At 69.2% G+C, this 17,815-nt stretch overlaps 4 protein-coding genes across 8 annotated transcripts; 3 read left to right on the top strand and 1 right to left on the bottom strand.

The window, feature by feature from the left end:
- Positions 1-399: 399 nt before the first annotated feature.
- On the top strand, positions 400-7,591 carry TIMELESS (timeless circadian regulator). 5 transcript variants are annotated; one of them, XM_050334545.1, is made up of 30 exons: positions 400-449; positions 1,028-1,165; positions 1,236-1,389; positions 1,480-1,594; positions 1,669-1,731; positions 1,805-1,906; positions 2,000-2,155; positions 2,228-2,361; positions 2,442-2,529; positions 2,743-2,919; positions 2,994-3,211; positions 3,311-3,414; positions 3,494-3,663; positions 3,741-3,866; positions 3,944-4,095; positions 4,172-4,269; positions 4,360-4,483; positions 4,561-4,762; positions 4,868-5,019; positions 5,100-5,185; positions 5,270-5,393; positions 5,485-5,567; positions 5,637-5,779; positions 5,864-6,032; positions 6,110-6,178; positions 6,246-6,364; positions 6,490-6,628; positions 6,713-6,749; positions 6,888-6,985; positions 7,204-7,591. In XM_050334545.1, the coding sequence occupies exons 2-30, from the start codon at positions 1,069-1,071 to the stop codon at positions 7,326-7,328; spliced, it is 3,624 nt and encodes a 1,207-aa protein (XP_050190502.1). In that variant the 5' UTR covers positions 400-449; positions 1,028-1,068; the 3' UTR covers positions 7,329-7,591. The 5 variants fall into 5 exon arrangements, with proteins under 5 accessions (XP_050190502.1, XP_050190501.1, XP_050190500.1 ...); XM_050334544.1 differs by having other exon boundaries at positions 6,710-6,749; XM_050334543.1 differs by having other exon boundaries at positions 6,490-6,634.
- A 114-nt stretch (positions 7,592-7,705) lies between these two features.
- Positions 7,706-9,024, top strand: APOF (apolipoprotein F). The gene is given in 3 exon segments (XM_050334548.1): positions 7,706-7,819; positions 7,901-8,047; positions 8,050-9,024. Coding segments are annotated over 2 exon segments (900 nt in total). The 5' UTR covers positions 7,706-7,819; positions 7,901-7,920; the 3' UTR covers positions 8,823-9,024.
- A 535-nt stretch (positions 9,025-9,559) lies between these two features.
- STAT2 (signal transducer and activator of transcription 2) lies at positions 9,560-15,996 on the top strand. The gene is given in 26 exon segments (XM_050334546.1): positions 9,560-9,610; positions 10,074-10,142; positions 10,241-10,372; positions 10,448-10,598; positions 10,680-10,778; positions 10,851-10,943; positions 11,017-11,095; positions 11,180-11,265; positions 11,342-11,490; positions 11,561-11,719; positions 12,051-12,203; positions 12,279-12,299; positions 12,398-12,491; positions 12,603-12,659; positions 12,738-12,821; positions 12,921-13,019; positions 13,401-13,536; positions 13,770-13,822; positions 13,938-14,026; positions 14,090-14,226; positions 14,301-14,489; positions 14,574-14,631; positions 14,767-15,047; positions 15,050-15,142; positions 15,145-15,567; positions 15,727-15,996. Coding segments are annotated over 24 exon segments (3,048 nt in total). The 5' UTR covers positions 9,560-9,610; positions 10,074-10,142; position 10,241; the 3' UTR covers positions 15,861-15,996.
- Positions 15,997-16,082: 86 nt separating this feature from the next.
- Positions 16,083-17,296, bottom strand: IL23A (interleukin 23 subunit alpha). Its single transcript, XM_050334588.1, has 4 exons — positions 17,120-17,296; positions 16,867-16,965; positions 16,328-16,453; positions 16,083-16,229 (listed from the first exon to the last, which is right to left on the bottom strand). Exons 1-4 carry the CDS (start codon positions 17,294-17,296, stop codon positions 16,083-16,085), a joined length of 549 nt encoding a protein of 182 aa, XP_050190545.1.
- Positions 17,297-17,815: the final 519 nt, after the last annotated feature.

The raw sequence follows: 17,815 nt of genomic DNA, 5'->3' as shown, positions 1-17,815 counted from the left end.
GCCCGGCGCCGGGGTCCGGGAGGGACCGGAGAGGGGGGACACGCACCGGAGCCCCCCCGGGCACCGCGCGGAGGTGGCGGGAGATGCCCCCGTTCCCGCGCACGCGGCGAGACCACGCCCTGCCAGCGCCGCTCTTAAAAGGGCAACGTCTCCACTCGCCCCGTCCCCGCAGAGAGAATTGTGTGTCCCCCCCGCTCCAGCGCCGCCGGGCGGGGATCGAGGGGAGGGGGCGGCGGGGCACGGCGTGGCATCGCTCCGCTGGTTCGCAGCCGTGGTGGGCGGTGGGATGGGGGAGCTGAGGAGGGGGGTCAGAGGGCCCACAGGGAGTACGGGTGAGGGTTGCCGCTTGAAGGGGCGCGCGGGGCGGGGCCTCGTTCCGCGGGAACTGGGACGGTTGTATAACGCCGCCCCCGCGCCGGGACCGCGGCGGACACGGGGACGGGGCGGCGGTGAGCGGGGACAGGGGGCACCGGGATCAGGGGTCACCAGGATCGGGGGCACCAGGATCAGGGGGCACCGGGATCGGGGGGCACCGGGATCGGGAGGGGCACCAGGATCGGGGGGCACCGGGATCAGGGGGGCCAGGGGCTGCGGGGTGATGAGGATTCGCAGTGGACCGGGAGCAACCCAGACTGGACTGGGAGAGTGCGGGATCGGGGGGTGCTCCGGGATCGAGGAGGGTACCGGGGCCTGGGAGGTGCTCCGGGATCGCGGGGTGGGGTTCATGGACGACCGGGAGCGGGGGGTGCTCCGGGATCGGGGCGGACCGGGGCTGTGGGGTGGGCCGGCATAGGGCGGGGTCGGGATTGGGATGTTCGCCGGTATTGGAGGGGACTGGGACTGGGGGATGCTCCGGGATCGGGGATCCGCCACCGGCATCGGGGTGGACGGGGAAAAGCGGGGTGCTCTGGTATGGGGGGTACTGGGAGCGACGGGTGGGGCGGTATCGCGGGAGTCCGGGACGGGCAGGGGGGTCCCGGAGGACCCCAGAGCGGGGGTACACGGCGGCGCTGACGGTGCCCCGCAGGCGGCCCCCGGTGCCGGTACCGGTGCGCAACCCCGCGCTGCATGGACTGGTTCATGATGAACTGCGAGCTCCTGGCCACCTGCAGCGCCCTGGGCTACCTGGAGGGTGACGTCTACCACCGGGAGCCCGACTGCCTGGGTAGGTGGACGCTGGGGCGGGGGCGGTGAGGCCGGGTTGGGCGGGGACTCACGGCCCCGTGTCCCCCCAGAGAGCGTCAAGGACCTGATCCGGTACCTGCGCCATGAGGACGAGACCCGGGACGTGCGGCAGCAGCTGGGGGCAGCCCAGATCCTGCAGAACGACCTCCTGCCCATCCTGGTGCAGTACCCGCAGGACAAGGTGCTCTTCGATGCCATTGTCAGGTACCGAGAGACAGGTCTGGGGACCTGGGGGGGCCCTGCGGGGGCTCCTTGCAGAGCAGGGGTCCCTCACACCCCTCCACCCCCTCGCAGGCTGATGGTGAACCTGACGCAGCCAGCCCTGCTCTGCTTCGGGAAAGTGCCCGCGGATGCCGCCTCCCGGCACCACTTTCTCCAGGTGCTGTCCTACCTGCAAGCCTACAAGGAGGTGAGTCTGCTCGGGGCAGGGCCCTGGGTGGGGTCTCTGCCCACGGCCCCCTCGCTCACGTGGGGTCTCTGCAGGCTTTCGCCAACGAGAAGGTTTTCGTGGTGCTCAGTGAGAAGCTCTACGACCTCCTGCAGCTGGTGAGTCCCTGAGGGGCTGTGGGGTCTGTCCCTGCTGGGGGCTGCGGGGGCTCTGACGGCTCCGTGCCCCCAGGACTGGGAGCAGCGACAGGAGGAGGACACGCTGCTGATCGAGAGGATCCTGCTGCTGGTGCGCAATGTGCTGCACGTCCCCCCGGACCCCACGGAGGAGCAGGTACCGGGATGGGGCCCTTCCCTGCTTCCCCTGCGAGTTTGGGGCCGCCACGGCTCTGTGGAGACCCCGACTGCCCACCCACCGTGCTCCCAGGGCGTGGACGGGGACGCCAGCGTGCACGACCGGGTGCTGTGGGCGCTGCACGTCAGCGGCATGGACGACCTGCTCAAGTTCCTGGCCAGCGCCCAGGTGGAGCAGCAGTGGGCCCTGCACGTCCTGGAGATCATCTCCCTCATGTTCCGCGACCAGGTGAGCTGGGGCAGGGCCGGCGGGGCAGGGAGCCCCCCCGGGACCCCGCAAAGCTGATGGAGCTGCCGGTAGAACCCGGAGGAGCTGGCGGCGCTGGGACAGGGGCCGGCAGGCGCCGAGCACGGGGAGGACACGCGGGAGCTGGAGACCCTGCGGCAGCGGGAGCTGGCGGAGAAGAGGGCCCGGGCACTGCAGCGCCCGTCCAGGTGAGGAGGGGGGACACCCCTGGCAGGGCTGGGACCCCACGGTGGGGCCAGCACCGCTCAGCCCCTGTCCCCCTGCCCAGGCACTCCCGCTTCGGCGGCTCCTACGTCCTGCAGGGCCTGAAGTCGATCGGGGAGCGGGACGTCGTGTTCCACAAAGGGCTGCACAACGTGAGCGCAGGGACGGGGACGTGGCAGGGGGCGTGGGGCCTGGGATGTGGCAGAGGGCACCGGGATGGTAACATGGGGGGGGCACAGGGCACAGGGACGTGGTGGGGATCCTGGGGCCAGAGGCATTGGAGGGGGCATGGGGACGGAGCTGTGGTGGGGGGCACAGGGGTGATGTCACACTGGGGTGTCAGTCTGGCAGCTTGTCCCCCACAGCTGAAGAGCTACAGCCACGACCTGGGCAAGGAGCCCCGGCGGGTGCCCCGGCGGCGCCAGGCGGCCCCCGAATCCGAGCCCTCCCGGCGCTCTGCCCGCAACGTCCGGCTCTTCCTGCGCCACTTCTGCCAGGACTTCCTGGAGGGCTGCTACAACCGCCTGATGCTGCTGGTCAAGGTGAGCGGCTCTGGGGTCTGGGACCTCCTCCCTGGGCTGTAGGACCCCTCTGACCACCCCCCTGCCGCCCCCAGGACCAGCTGCTGAGGGAGAAGGCTCAGCAGCACGACGAGACCTATTACCTGTGGGCCACCGCCTTCTTCATGGCCTTCAACCGGCGCCGCGGTTTCCGCCCGGAGCTGGTGTCGGAGACAGTGAGTGTCCGTGCCTTCCACTTCATCGAGCAGAACCTCACCAAGTACTACGAGATGGCCCTGATGGACAAGAAGGAGGCAACAACCTGGGTCCGCAGGTGAGCACCTTGGGCATCTGGGACTCCCCGGGCACCTGGGGTCACCCTTGGTGTCTGGGACTCCCCGGGCACCTGGGGTCACCACCCTGCTGTCCCCAGGATGCACTTGGCCCTGAAGGCGTACCAGGAGCTGCTGCGGACGGTGCAGGAGATGGACCGGTCCCCTGAGCAGGCGGTGCGGGACAGCAGCCAGGTCATCAAGAGTGAGTCCCTCTGTCCCTCTGCCCGTCCCAGGGTGGGGTGTCTGACCCCCCACCTCCCACTGACCCCCCTCCTCCCCAGGCAACATCTTCTACGTGATGGAATACCGGGAGCTCTTCCTGACGCTCTTCCGCAAGTTCGATGAGACCAAGCAGCCGCGCAGCTTCCTGCGGGACCTGGTGGAGACGGCCCACCTGTTCCTCCGCATGCTGGAGCGCTTCTGCCGCGGCCGCGCCAGCCTCGTGGTGCAGGTGGGGCACGGCTGCCCCGCCGAGGGGGACCCTGGGGGGTCGGGCAGCCCCTCCTGAGCCCGTCCTTGTCCCCCCAGAGCAAACGTGTCCGCAGGAAGAAGAAGCCGCGGGCGCCTGCAGCCCTCACCCCGCTGCCACCCAGCACTGCAGAGCTGGAGGAGCTGTGGGCAGGATTGGCCCCGCAGCTCCAGGCCTGCCTGGAGGTACCAGGGAAGGGTCCAGCCCCGTGGGGGGCTCTGGGGGTCTTGGTGGAGCATAGGGTGACGGTGTTCCACCGCAGGGCGAGGTGCCCCTCCCCGAGGACGTGGTGCCCTTCGACGCCGCCTCGGAGACGCCGGTGGAGGAGCAGCGCGCAGAGGCTCTGCTGCGGATCCAGGAGTGCCTGTGGCATTCCCAGGTGCCCCAGGCCCTGAGGCTGCTCCGCTCTGCCAGGTACCGGCACTGCAATTCCCATCCCGTGTCCGGGGTGCTGGGACACGGTGCCAGCCTGTCCCCCTGTCCCCCCCAGGGACGTCTGGCCAGAAGGGGACGTGTTCGGAGCTGCTGACGCGGGGCCGCCTGAGGAGACCCGGCTGCTGCGGGAGATCCTCGTCGCTCCCCTGCCCCGTGAGTCCCTGGCTCCGACACCGGGGAGGGGGAGAGCTCTGGGCCAGCAGAGGGAGACCTTTTGGAGACCCTCAGCACGTCTCACCGCAGGGCACGCACCCCCTGAGCCCGAGGAGCCGGAGAACGAGGAAGAGGAGGATGAGGAAGAGGAGGAGGAGGAGGAGACCGTGCAAGTGTCAGAGAAGGAATTCAACTTCCTCGACTACCTGAAGCGGTGAGAAGGGCTGGGTGGCCCCGGGGGTGTGGGGGCCCTGGCTCTGGGGCAGCCTCACTCACGGGGGGCCGTGGCAGGTTCGCCTGTGGCCCCGTGGTGCGGGCGCTGGTGCTGCTGCTCCGGGGGTACGCGCGGAACAGCCCCCGCACCAACCACTGCGCCGCGCGGCTGCTGCACCGCCTGGCCCGTGACCTGCACATGGAGCCCCTGCTCTTCCAGCTCTCCCTCTTCACCCTCTTCCACCGCCTGCTCAGCGACCCTGCGGCCGGCGCTTACCAGGTCAGGGGGACCCCCGAGCCCCCCGGGGAGGGGTCTGTCCCCATGTCCCCAGCCCTGCTCTGTCCCCACCTCCCCCAGTCCCACTCTCCGTCCTGCTCTCCCCAGGAGCTGGTGGCCTTGGCCAAATTCATCCTGGGCAAGTTCTTTGCGCTGGCAGCCACCAACAAAAAGGCCTTTGTGGAGCTGCTCTTCTGGAAGAACCCGACAACCGTCTGCGAGATGACCAGGGGCTACAGTTCCCTGCAGGAGGGAGAGGGGTGAGTGGGGTCAGGCAGGGGGCTGTAACCCCCCCTGAGTCCCCCTCCTCTCCCTTCACCTCCCCTTTGCCCCCGCCCAGGGCTCCCAAGAGCCGGGCCCGCCCCTGGAGCCCCCAGGAAGAGCAGGAGCTGCGGGAGCTGTACTGGAAATACAAGGAGGTGGAAGGTACTGGAGGACCCGGGGGTTGGGGGGCAGTGGGACCCCCGGGGGGCAGCAGGGACTCTGTCCCTGCACCTCCTGCTCCCACAGGCGAGGACGTGATCGCTGCCATCCTGGCCCATCTCCCGCCCCCCGGGCGGACGCGCAAGCAGGTGGTGAAGCAGCTGGTGCGGATGGGGCTGGCCAGCAGTGCCAGGGACTTCCCGCGGGAGAGGTGGGTCAGGTACCCCCACAGGGGAACCCCAGGCTGGGGCAGGGACCCACCTCACCCTGGAGCAGGCACCCACAGCCTCGAGTTCCCCCAGGAAGGGCACCCGCATCGTACTGTGGACGCAGGACCAGGAGGAGGAGCTGACACGGCTTTTTGAGGAATTCCAGGGCTCGGATGGTGAGCGGGGCTGGGGTGAACAGGGGGTGGCCCCCATGTAGTTCTCCACCCTGACCCCCTGCCCTGCAGATGTCCTGGGGAACATCATGAAGCACCTGACGGCGCGGCGGTCGCGGGCTCGGGTGGTGGAGAAGCTGCTGGGGCTGGGGCTGGTGTCGGAGCGCAAGGAGCTGTACAAGAAACGCCGGAGGAAGAGCCACGGCCACGGGCAGGTAAAAGTAGGGCTGGGGGACTCTGGGCTGTGCCCAGCGGGTGCTGCTCCACCCCAGGCACCTGAACACGGCTGGTTCCCACAGGCTGTCGCCGGCGTGCCGGCTGTGCCAGCCCAGGACAGCTCAGCAGAGGATGAGGACAGCGAGGAGGAGGAGGATGAGGAGGATGAAGTGGACAGCAGCCCCGTGGAGGAGAACTGGGCACCTGAGGAAGGGGCTGGGCAGGGCCTGGCTCAGCATCTGCATCAGGAAGGTGGGTGAGAGGCTCTGACCCCCCCGGTTGGGCTTGGCTCCGGGGCCGGACCCTGTGTCACCTCCTGCTGTCCCCAGGCCTGGCCGGGCCCCTGCGGTGGCTGCAGAACTGTCTGCGGAGGGCGGCGCAGGACCGCGAGCAGGACGGTGAGCGGGTGGGGCTCGGGGGGGGCTGTGGGGTCGGAGGGTCCCGCTGACGGCACTCTCGGCCCAGGCGTGTCCCACCCGGTGCCGCTGGTGCCGCTCACGGAGGAGAACGAGGATGCCATGGAGAACCGGCGCTTCCAGGCCCTGTTGCGGCAGCTGGGGCTCCGGCCCCCCGCCAGCGAGCAGGTGAGCTCCCTGTGCCCACCCCTGTGCCTGTGCCCACCCCTGTCTCTGTGCCCATCCCTGTCCCTGTGCCCACCCCTGTCCCCTTGCTCCTGGCACAGCTCTGCAGTGTCCCCCTCTCTTCCCAGGAATCCTTCTGGCGCATCCCAGCTTCCCTCACCCCGCAGCGGCTCCGACGTGCAGCGGCCTCCGTTGCCCACCACGGCCCTGACCCCTCAGGATCCCCCCAGGACCTGCCAGAGCCACCCAAGTGCCCCCAGGACCCAGGTGCAGGTGAGGGGCCGGGCTGGGGGTGTGGGGCCCCCACCAGTGGGGATGGCCCCGAGCTGCTCTCCTTGTGCCCCTCAGCAGAGCAGCTGCCGGCAGAGCTGGGATTGGACTCAGAGAGGTGAGACGAGGATCCTCCCCCCAAGTTGGGGGTCTTCCTGATTTGGGGGTCCTGCCCCTGCCTGGGGAGGGGATCTGGTCCCCTGCACTCTCCCAGTGTTGGGCTGAGCGGTGCCAACCCCTGTCCCCATGGCTGCAGCGAGGAGCTGGTCCCTGTCCCTGTCCCCAGCCCGGCGCAGTCGGGCACCAAGAGGTGCCGGGAGCTCGACAGTGAGGATGAGGACGGCGGGAGCTCAGGTGGGTTCAGCCCCTCCGCTCTCTCCTGTGGGGCTGAGGGGGCTCTGGGTGTCACCAGGAGCTGGGCATGGGGCACTGCTGGGTCGTGGTTGTCCTGTCCCCAGCCCCTTTGCCCCGTCCCTTGGGCTGGGGAGGTGGTGGAGGGGCAGAGGGGTACCCCCACTCCCCTCACCCCCTGGCTGGGAGCTCAGCTCCCTCTCCTCTTCCTCCACCCACAGGTGCTGGGCTGGCCCCTGCAGCCCCCTGCTCCGAGGAGGATGAGGAGGACGAGGGCCCACAGCCCCGGGGGAGGCGGAAGCGTGTCCGCTGCCTGGAGGAAGAGGAGGATGAGGAGGAGGGTTGAGTGGCTTCTCTTATCCGCCTGTGCCCAGCCACTGGGCTGTTTTCTGGGGTTTCTGCAGGTTTTCTGGGGTTTTCTGCAGGTTTTGATCCAGTTTTTAAGGGTTGCACAAGCAGCCAGTTGCTGCTCCCCCATCCCCCTCCTTTGGTGTCTTCATCTCCCTGTTTTACCTCAAATTCCTTTTTCCTCGGCTGTTTGGGTTTGTTTTCCTTTTAAACCTTTTAAATCTGGACAGGGCCCAAATAAACAAACGTGACTGTTGGCCATCCCTGGTGAGTGGGGCTGGGGGGAGCTGGAGCTGGGGGGTCGAGCCGCTCTGACCACAGGGAGTGCCCCGTCCCTGGTCCCTGTCCCTGCACCGGGCCCCGCGTGTCGCAACCCCCTGATAAGAGGGGCTATAAAGGGGCCGCGGGGGCGGCTGTGGCTGCAGCCGCCCCACGGGGCAAGGGACAGTGGCATCTGGCCAGGGCAGGAACGGTGACAGCGGCGAGCGGGTGAGCTGGGGACACCGGGGGGCCATGGGGGGCTGTGGCCACAGGGGGCTGATGGGGCTCTGCCTTCTGCCGCCTCCACAGCCTGTCCTGGATCTGCCGCCATGCCCCGGGTTCTGCTCCTCCTTCCCCTCCTCTTCCTCAGCGCCACCGCTGCTGTCTCTGAGGACGCGGACCCCGGGCCGGGTGCCGGTGACCGGCTGCGGGCGCTGCTGGCGGAGCTGGCGGGTCCCATCCCGACGCAGGCGCGGCTATCCCGTGCCAGGACCTGGGCCCCAAGGCCCTGCCCGGCTTCTCCCGGCTGCCGCCAGAGCCCCACGCCCTGGCCCGCGCCGCGCTGGTGCTGGCGCTGAACGGGGCCGGCTGCGTGGCCGAGGCCGAGGCCGAGGCGCTGGGGCTGGCAGGGGAGCTGGGCACCCCCGTGGCCACAGCAGTGCTGCGGGGGCTGGCGCGGCTGCGGGAAGGCCCGGCCCCCCGGCCCCTGTCCCTGCTTCTCCTCAGCCTGGCGCGGCCAGGGGGCTCTGCCTGCGTGGATCCCACCCTGCTCGGGACCCCCGCGCCCGGCACCCAGCCCACAGCACCCTCGGCGGGGAGGGTCCCGGGGGCCTGGCTGTCCCTGTGCCGCCGGCTGTCCCGGCGCCGGCGCGAGGGCGAGGGTGAAGCTGAGGACGCCTGCAACCCACCGGGGGAGCAGGAAGCCCACCGGGTGCTGGAGTGGGTGCCCGGCGTCAGCATCTTCTACAACCTGGGCACCAGCGTCTACTTCGCCTTCCAGGGCTGCAGCGCCACAGCCTCGGCACGGGCGCTGGAGGCCACCGAGGACCTGGGCTACGCCGGGCTGGCCGCGCTCACCGGGGGCCTCGGCGGCCCCGTGGCCATGGGGGTGCAGCTGGGGCTGCAGCCGGGGCTCAAGGCCGGGGTGCGGGCGCTCATCGGGTACTTCACCTCGGCCGGGGACCCCCCGCCGGTGCCCACTGCTCACAGCGGCTCCGCCATCATCATCTGAATAAAGGCCACGTGCTGGAGCTGGCAGAGTGTCCCTGTCCCCATTGGATCAGTGCAGGGTCACCCTGTGCTGGGGCACACGGACCTTGACTCCGGGGGTGGCCTTGCTGAGCCACGTGTTGGCAGCTGCTCTGTCCCTGTCCTGCCCAGCGTCCCAGGCCCTGTGCCTCTGTCCCCGCTGTCCCCATGACCTGTCCCCGTCCCCATGGCCCCAACCCTGTCCCCTCAGCCCAGTGGCCACATAGTCTGTCCCCACTGCCCTCTCCTCGTGGCTCTCTCCCTTTCTCTGCAGCCTGTCCCTGTCCCCACAGTTCTGTCCCCACTGCCCTCTCCTCGCGGCTCTCTCCCTTTCTCTGCAGCCTGTCCCTGTCCCCACAGTTCTGTCCCCACTGCCCTCTCCTCGTGGCTCTCTCCCTTTCTCTGCAGCCTGTCCCTGTCCCCACAGTTCTGTCCCCACTGCCCTCTCCTCGCGGCTCTCTCCCTTTCTCTGCAGCCTGTCCCTGTCCCCACAGTTCTGTCCCCACTCCCGTTTCCATCCCCCGACAGGACGCTGGCCACGCCCCCTCTGGCCGCGCCCTCTCTGACCGCGCCCATCGCGTGACGTCAAACCGGGGAAATGGGCAAACCCTCTGAAAGTCTGTCCGAGGGGGCGTGGCCTCGCTGCCTCATTCCGCCAATCACGAGGCAGACGAGGGAGGGGCGGGGCCTCGCCGCCGCGCTCCGCCAATCACGGCGCAGAGCGGGGAGGGGGCGCGGCCTCTGCGCGTTCCTGACCCGGCAGCGGCCGAGGTGGGTCCGGGATGGGGGTCCCGGGGGGTCCCGGGGGGTCCCAGGGAGGTCTCGAGCTGGTCTTGGGGTTCCCGGAGTGTCCTGAGGGACTGAAGGTCCCGGTGGGTCCTGGGTGAGGGGGAGTCCCGGGGGGTAGAGGCGGTTCCGAGGGGTCCCGGGGGACTGGGGCTCCCGGGGGAGGGGGGCACAGACAGGGGGTCCCGGCTGGGGCACGCAGGCATCGCCATCGGGTGGTCTCTTGGGGGTATCCCCCTGCGGCGAGAGGTGTTTAGGGGCATCTGCTCCCGGGATCCCTGGGGGTGCAATGGGGGGACCAGGCTAGGAGGACCTTGGGAGGGGCCTGGGGGGCTGCACAGGGGGTGCTGGGGGCCCTCGGGGTGGGGATGGGGTGGGGATGGGGTGGGACGTGTGCCCCCCGCCCCAGGTGGGAAACCCACCGTGGCTCAACCCTTGCCTGGAGCAGAAGGAGCCCCAGGATCAGCCGGGGCCGAGCCAGAGCTGAGGGACCCCCGGGACCCCCGTGCTGCAGCAGGTAGGTGAGGTGCGGGTGTGCCAGGTCAGGGCACGTGGGCACTGGCTCCACATCCTCCGGCTGTGCAGTGGGCCCCCTGACCACCCCTCGTCCCCCAGCATGGCGCAGTGGCAGGAGGTGCAGGGCCTGGCCAACACGTACCTGGAGCAGGTGCACCAGCTGTACGCGAGCTCGGAGCTGCCCATGGCCGTGCGCCAGTGCTTGGCCGCCTGGATCGAGGACCAGAACTGGTAACGGGGGGCCGGGGCTGGGGGTGCACTGGGGGGGCCACGGGCCGTGCCGACACTGAGCCCCCCGTGCCGCAGGCGCCAGGCGGCCGAGCCGCTCTCATCCCATGCCCGGATACTCTTCCAATCCTTGCTGATGCTCCTTTTGGATCAGCTGGGCAGCCTGGGCACGAACCACGAGGATTTCATACTGGAGCACAACCTGCGAAAGGCCCACCGGGAGCTCCAGGTGGGCGTCAGGGCCGGGGCGGGGGCTGAGGGAGAGGGGCCGGGGGGCTGTGCCCCGCTGACTCCCCCGGCCCCTCTGCAGGCCGAGTTCGAGGAGAATCCAGAGAAATTCGCCAACCTGGTGGCCAACCTGCTGCAGGAGGAGCAGCGGATCCTGCGCCTGGGGCAGGCGGGTGGGCAGGTAGGGCAGGGGTGTCCCCCCCTCACCCGGTGGGGTCCTGGGGCCGCTACCTGACACCCCGTGTCTCTGCAGAGGGGGTTGGTGCTGGCGCCCACCACGGCCCCGGAGAGCGGGCGGGAGCAGCAGATCCAGCGGCGCTTGGCCGAGTTCCACACGGCCCTGCAGGTAACGGATCCTCCCCGGGCTCCCCCGGCCCCCAGGGTCTACCTAGGCCCCCCTGACCCCCCTCTGCCCACAGGAGGCCGAACGTGCCTTCCGGCACCTGGAGGACCTGCAGGACGCCTTTGACTTCTGCTACAAGGTGCACTACCAGCCAGGTGAGCCCCATCCCAGGGGGACAGGGGGGATGGCGCTGCCCTGCGCCCCCTCTGAGCCCCCCTGAGCCCCCCACCTGCCCACAGGTGAGGACAGGAGCAGGGACCCCCAGTACGCCCGGCAGCTCCAAGCCCTCCAGGCCAAGCTGCAGAACCTGGACCAGCAGCGGCGGGTGAGGGGGGGCCGGGCTGGGCTTGGGGGGCCACGGGTACTCCTCGCCCCCTGCTCAGACCCACGTGTGTCCCCAGGAGGTGCTGGCTCAGATGCAGCAGCTCTTGGGGCGCAGCGAGACCCTGCGGGGGCTGCTGCAGCAGGAGTTGGGGGACTGGCGGGAGCGGCAGCAGCGCTCGTGCCTGGGGGCCCCGGCTGACACCCACCTGCGTCCACTGGAGACCTGGTAGGGCCGGGCTGGGAGGGGGGCATGGGGGGTCACAGCAGGACCCCACTGAGCCCCGTGGCACCCGCAGGTTCACGGAGCTGGGCCAGGGGCTGTTCCAGCTGCGGAAGCTGCTCCGGGCACTGGGTGACCTGCAGCAGAAGGTGACCTACGAGAGGGACCCGCTGGTAGCAGAGACCCCCCTCCTGGAGCAGCGGCTGCAGGAGCAGCTCACACACCTGCTGAAGAGGTAGGAGAGTGGATGTAAATGGCTGGGGATGCGTCAGTGCTAGATATTGGGAAAAGGTTGTTCCCCCAGAGGGTGGTCGGGCACTGAACAGGCTCCCCAGGGCAGTGGTTGTGGCCCCGAGGCTGCCAGAGCTCGAGGAGTGTTTGGACAACGCTCTAAGGGCATGGTGGGATTTTGGAGTCATCCCGTGCAGGGCCAGGGGTTGGACTTTGATCCTTGTGGGCCTTTCCAGCTCAGGGTATTCCACCATTCTGAGAGGTGGGGGCAGCGCGGGTGGGGCCGGAGGGGCCGGGACGGTGCCGGGGCAGCCCTGACCCTCTCCCTGCCCCAGCGCCTTCGTGGTGGAGCAGCAGCCCAGCACCCCCAACCCCTTCAAGCGCCCGCTCGTGCTCCGGACCAACAGCAAGTTCTCTGCCCGCGCCCGCCTGCTCGTGCGGCTGCACGACCGCAACCACCGCATGGAGGCCACGATCCACATCGACAGGTCGGGACCCCCACCAGCCCCCTGCCCGCCCACGGGGGTCCCGCCGCCCCGCTGACACCCCGCTCTCTCTTGCAGGGACCCCCCCAAGGTCAAAGGGTGAGAGCCGGGCGAGCACTGGAGGTGGTGGACGGGACTGTGCCCCCCCTGGCCGGGGGTCCAGGACCCCCCGCCCGCCGCCTCTCTCTGCCCCGCAGGTTTCGCAAGTTCAACATCCTGACGTCGAGCAGCAAAACGCTCCTGGCCGGGGACAGTCCCCAGGAGGGGCTGGTCTGCGACTTCCAGTACCTCGTAGGGGCCCCCCCCCCAGACCCCCAGGTCCCCAGCAGGGGCGGGGAGCGGGGCGAGGACCCCCGCCCAGCCCCAGCCCCCGCCCCGCGCTGACTCTGCCCTGCCCCGCAGACACTGAAGGAGCAGAAGGACAGCAGGTCTGGCAAGGGCAGCAAAGGCGCCGGCGAGGTGGGTGTGGGGCTGGGGGCTGTGGGGACGCAGTGGGGGCTGGGGCCACGTGGTGATCACAGTGCCACCTCCTTCCAGAGTCCCCTGGTTGTGACAGAGGAGCTGCACCTCATCACCTTCACGCTGGCCTACGCCTACTGTGGGCTGGAGCTGGAGCTGAAGGTGAGGGCTGGGGGGCTTGGGGGGCCTGGGGGAGCCTGTGGGGCTTGGGGGAGCTGGGGGGACTGGGGGCTGCCAGCCTGACCCTCCTGCCCCCTACAGACCTCTACGCTGCCCTTCGTCATCATCTCCAACAACAACCAGTTCTCCAGCGCCTGGGCCTCCATCCTATGGTTCAACATGCTCAGCTCTGACCCCGAGGCGAGCAGGACCCCCAGCCCTGCACTGTCCCCCAGTGCTCCCATCCCTGCCATCTCCTACCCCGTGCCCCCCTGTCCTGGTCCTTGTCCCATCCCCATCCCTGCTCCTCACCCGACCTCCATCCTGTGCCAGGTTCCTGGTCCCTGTTCGTGCTGTTGATTGCTCTGTACCCTCTCCCTTCTCTGCCTGGTCCCTGTCCTGTCCCCATCCCCTGATTGCTGTCCTGTATCTGTGCCTTGGTCCCTGTCCCCTGCCCCAGTGCTCATCCCCGTCCCCAGCCACACATCCGTGTCCCCTGGTCCCTGTCCCATCCCTGTCCCCTGCCCCATGTCCCTGTCCCCTGCCCCATGTCCCTGTCCCCGCTCACCCCCTGTCCTGCAGGCCCAGCAGTTTTTCTCGGCGCCGCCCTCAGCGCCGTGGCCCCGTCTGGCCGAGGTGCTGAGCTGGCAGTTTGAGAGCGTGGCAGAGAGGGGGCTGAGCCAAGACCACCTCCTCATGCTGGCCGAGAAGCTCTTTGGTAAGGCTGGGAGCCAGCGCCGACCTCGGGGGGGAACGACGGGGCTGGGGCTGTGCCATCCCTCTGCTCACCCTGCTCTGGGGCTGGGGCTGTGCCATCCCTCTGCTCACCCTGCTCTGGGGCTGTGCCATCCCTCTGCTCACCCTGCTCTGGGGCTGGGGCTGTGCCATCCCTCTGCTCACCCTGCTCTGGGGCTGTGCCATCCCTCTGCTCACCCTGCTCTCGCCTCCAAGGCTCGAAGACATCACTAGAGAGTGCCGTGGTGACCTGGCCCAAGTTCTCCAAGGTGAGCAGAGCCTGTCACCCCTGTCGCCGTCCCCCCATGACCCTGTCCTCTCAAGCCCCCCATGGCCCCATCCTCCCCTGGCCCCCCCATCCCCTCTCACCCACATCTCTCTCAGGACGGCGCCGCCAGCTTCTCCTTCTGGGCTTGGCTGGACGGGATCCTGGGGCTGCTCCAGGAGCACCTCAAGCAGCTCTGGAAGGACGGGTAGGAGCAGGGCTGGGGGCTGGGGGACCCGGGGGTTGCAGGGGCTGACGGTGCCTCCCCCAGACTCATCCTGGGCTTCGTGAGCCGGAAACAAGAGAGGAAACTGCTGAAGTCGAAGAAAACGGGGACGTTCCTGATCCGGTTCAGCGAGAGCACCCTGGGGGGGGTCACCTGCACCTGGGTGGAGCATCCTGAGAGCGGTGAGTGCACCCCCCCAGCCCCGGGCTCCAGCCCCTCAGCCCGCCCTGGGCACTGACCCCCGGGGGCCCTGCAGGATCCCCCACTTTCCACTCGGTGGATCCGTACACGGCGGCCGAGCTGGCGTCCCTGGCCCTGCCCGACATCATCCGTGACTACCAGATGATGATGGAGGAGAACGTTCCCGAGAACCCCCTCCAGTTCCTGTATCCCAACATCGCCCGAGACAAGGCCTTCGGGCCCTACTACAGCCAGCGGCAGGAGGGTACGGCACAGCATGGCACGGCTGGCACGGCACAGGGCAGGGAGAGCACTTGCCACCCCTTCTGAGCCTCCTCTCTTCCCCCAGGGAACCTGACAGAGCCAGAGAAGTACCTGAACCGGCGCCTCATCCGTGTGTCCTCCAGGTGAGGGGGGGAAGCCTCGGTCCCCCTTCCCTGTCCCCCATCTCCCCATGGTCCTGGACTTGGGGGCTTGGACCCCAGAGGAAAGGGGATACCCTGACCCTGATCCCAACCCTGACCCGCTGTCCCTTCCTCCAGGCAGGCAAATAAGTCGTGGCAGACGGAAGAAGAGCTGGTGGTTGCCACCGAGAACCTGGAGACGCTGCAGCTGCAGCCCGGAGGACAGGGGGCAAAGTGGGATGGTGGCCTGGCACTGCCACAGCCCCAGAGCCCAGGGAATCCACAGGTCTCCCCAGGAAACCTGGGGACACCTCAGGGAGTGGCCATGAGCCCGGGGATGCTGCAGCCCGGGGGCTTGGGGACACTTCAATCAGGGGCCCAATGCCTGGAGCCACCACAAACACTGCAGGTGGGATCAGGGGCTCAGAAGTGGTGGTGCAGGTGGTCCCCAACATCCAGGGGACACTGCAAGTGGCACCAGGGGCTGTGGGGAATATACAGGTACTGCCTGGGGGCTGGGGATGCTGCAGGTGGGACCAGGGGACTTGGGAACACTGCAGGTGCTGCCAGGGGACCAGAGGACAGTGGCTGTGGACACGGGGATGCTGCAACAAGTGGGAGCTGTGGGTACAGGGATGCTGCAACAAGTGGGAGCTGTGGATACAGGGATGCTGCAACAAGTGGGAGCTGAGAAGACAGGGATGCTGCAGCCCAGGTCGGGGGCTGTGGAGCCACTGCAGGTCACCGAGGACCAGGGGATGCTGCCAGCAGAGCTGAGGGACCTGGAGCTGCTGCCCGGGAGCCCTGACTTCCAGGAGCTGCTGCAGTCGCTGGAGGAGCCAGACTCAGGGGTCCTGGAGACGCGGGAGGCAGCGGAGCTGATGCCAAACATGCTGGAAAGCTTGGACGGGAGGCCCCAGCTGGATCCTGGGCTGGCAGGTGAGTGCTGGGGTGAGGGATGCACCTGGGGATCCCAGGGGTGTCTGGAGTTCCCAGGGATTCTCAGGGATGCACCTGGGAAGCCCAGGGATGCCCGGGGGTCCCAGGAGTGCTGAGGGCTGTGCCTGAGGGTCCCAGAGGTGCCCCCTCCCCTCCCAGGCACCGCCGCGCTCCTGGACCACCGTGACCCGTTCCTGCCGCAGCCTGAGGACTCGGCTCTGCCCGCTGTCAACTCTCTCTTCGCCTCCACCGACTTCCCCCCCCTCCATATCGACGCCAGTGACTTCCAGTGACTTCCCCCGGCCCCTCCTCCCCTGTAAATAAACCCCTTCCCACCCACCCCCGCCCGTGCCGCCCATTGCGCGGGAGCCGCTTTGTCTCCTCCAGAGCTTTATTAGAAAGTCATAAATACCCGAGATAAATAGGGAATGGAGCACATAAATAGTGGGGAATGGAGCACATAAATAACCCCTTGAGAGGGAGGGAATAAATAGGGGGGGTGGGAGCCTCGGGGCTCAGCGGGCGCTGGCGCTGTGGGTGAAGACGCGGCTCATGACGGCGGCGAAGGAGCGGAGCCGCTTCAGGGCCCGGTGCCGGAGCAGCTGGTGAGACCAGGTGGCACTGGGGGCCATGGGGTGCCGGGGGGGGTGGCCGTGCTCCTGCTGCGGGGAGAGGGGTGTCAGGGGGTCCAGGGCTGCAGCTGATGGGCGCTGTGCCCCCGCCGGGCTCCCTCGGGGCTCCCACCCTCCCTCCCCCTCACCTGGACGAGGCCCAGCAGCTGGTCCATCGTGGTCTCCAGCTGGGGTTGCGGCTGCTCCCTGAAGATGTCAGAGCCCAGCAGGTCCCGGTAGTGCTGGAGCACCTGGAGGATCCGGTGCAGGCAGCGCTGCAGGGGGCAGGGGGGGTGAGATGGGGGTCTGGGACCCTCCCACACCCCTGGGTGCTCTTGGGAACCCCAGGCACATCCCTCAGTATCCGTGGGATCCTCAAACATCCCTGGGAGCTCCCAGTGCATCTCTCAGCATCCCTGGCACCCCCAGACATCCCCAGGACCCTTGGGCACATCCCTCAGCATGCCTGAGACCCCCAGACATCCCTGGGACCTCCAGACACCCTCAGAATCCCTGGGACCCCCAGACATAGCCCTCAGCATCCCTGGGATCCATGGTCACCCCTGGGACCCCAAGGTGCATCCCCGAGACCCCCAGACATCCCTGGGACCCTCAGGCACATCCCTCAGCATTGCTGGGCCCCCCCAGCCCTCCTCATGCTTCCCGGCAGCCCCCTGGCCCCCAGTACCGTGTTGTTGGTGTCCAGCGTGGGGGGGTCACAGGCGTCACTGCAGTGGATCCGGGGGGGCCAGTTCTGGGGGTCCTCCTCGCTCAGCTGCATCTCCTCCTGGAGCGGGTGGTCAGTGAGCTCTCCACATCCCCGGGCCTCTCCGGCTGCCCGCACCCTCGGGACCCCCCTCCCGCCGGGATGCTCCACACCTCCCGGTGCCTCCCGGCCCTCGTAACCCCCCCGGTTCCCCTGGCCGAGCCCCCGCGCTCACCAGCACCGAGTGCGGTTCTTTGACGGTCGCCAGCAGCCGCGACAGGTCCCGGGAGAGGATCCTGCAGGCGGCCCAGTCGGTGCGGGACACCGGGGCCGGGGTCGGGGCCGGAGCCGCGGGCGGCGGCAGCAGCAGCGGGAGGCAGAGGCAGAGGCAGAGGCGGCGGAGCGGAGCCATTCCCGGTCGTTCCCGGTCGATGCCGCCACCGGCGCTGCCACCGGGTTCTTATGGGGCGGCGGCAGGTGGGGAATCCCCGGGGCAGGTGGCTCCCGCCCCCCGTTACTGCGAAATCGCCTCCCTCGAAAGCAGAACCGATACCGGGCCGGGGTCCCCTGGCCGCGCCCGGCCCCGCTCCCCACCGGGACAGGACGGGATGGGACGGGACGCGCAGGAAAACCCGGGGCAGTTCCTGGCGGCTCCGCGCCCAGCGGGATGGGAGGCACCGGCACCGGGACCTCCCCTCGGTGCACCTGGGCTGCCCCCCACGGGCGCACCGGGGAGCCCGCGGCCGTGTCACCTCGGTGGATCCCCCGCTGTGTCCCCCCGTGTCCCCTCCGGTGTTCCTCGTGTGTCCCTGGGGTCCCCTCGCTGTCCCTCCTGGTGTCCCTCCCGGTGTCCCCCGTGTCCCCCGGCCTCCCCGGGCCATCAGCCGGCGGCTCCCCGCGGCCCCGGGGGTCTCATCGGGGCTCGGATGCG

The sequence above is a fragment of the Myiozetetes cayanensis genome, unplaced genomic scaffold (genome assembly GCF_022539395.1).
Source record: "Myiozetetes cayanensis isolate MyiCay16 unplaced genomic scaffold, myiCay2020 scf55, whole genome shotgun sequence".
NCBI classification, from domain to species: domain Eukaryota; kingdom Metazoa; phylum Chordata; class Aves; order Passeriformes; family Tyrannidae; genus Myiozetetes; species Myiozetetes cayanensis.
This window is presented reverse-complemented; position numbering and strand designations above follow the sequence as displayed.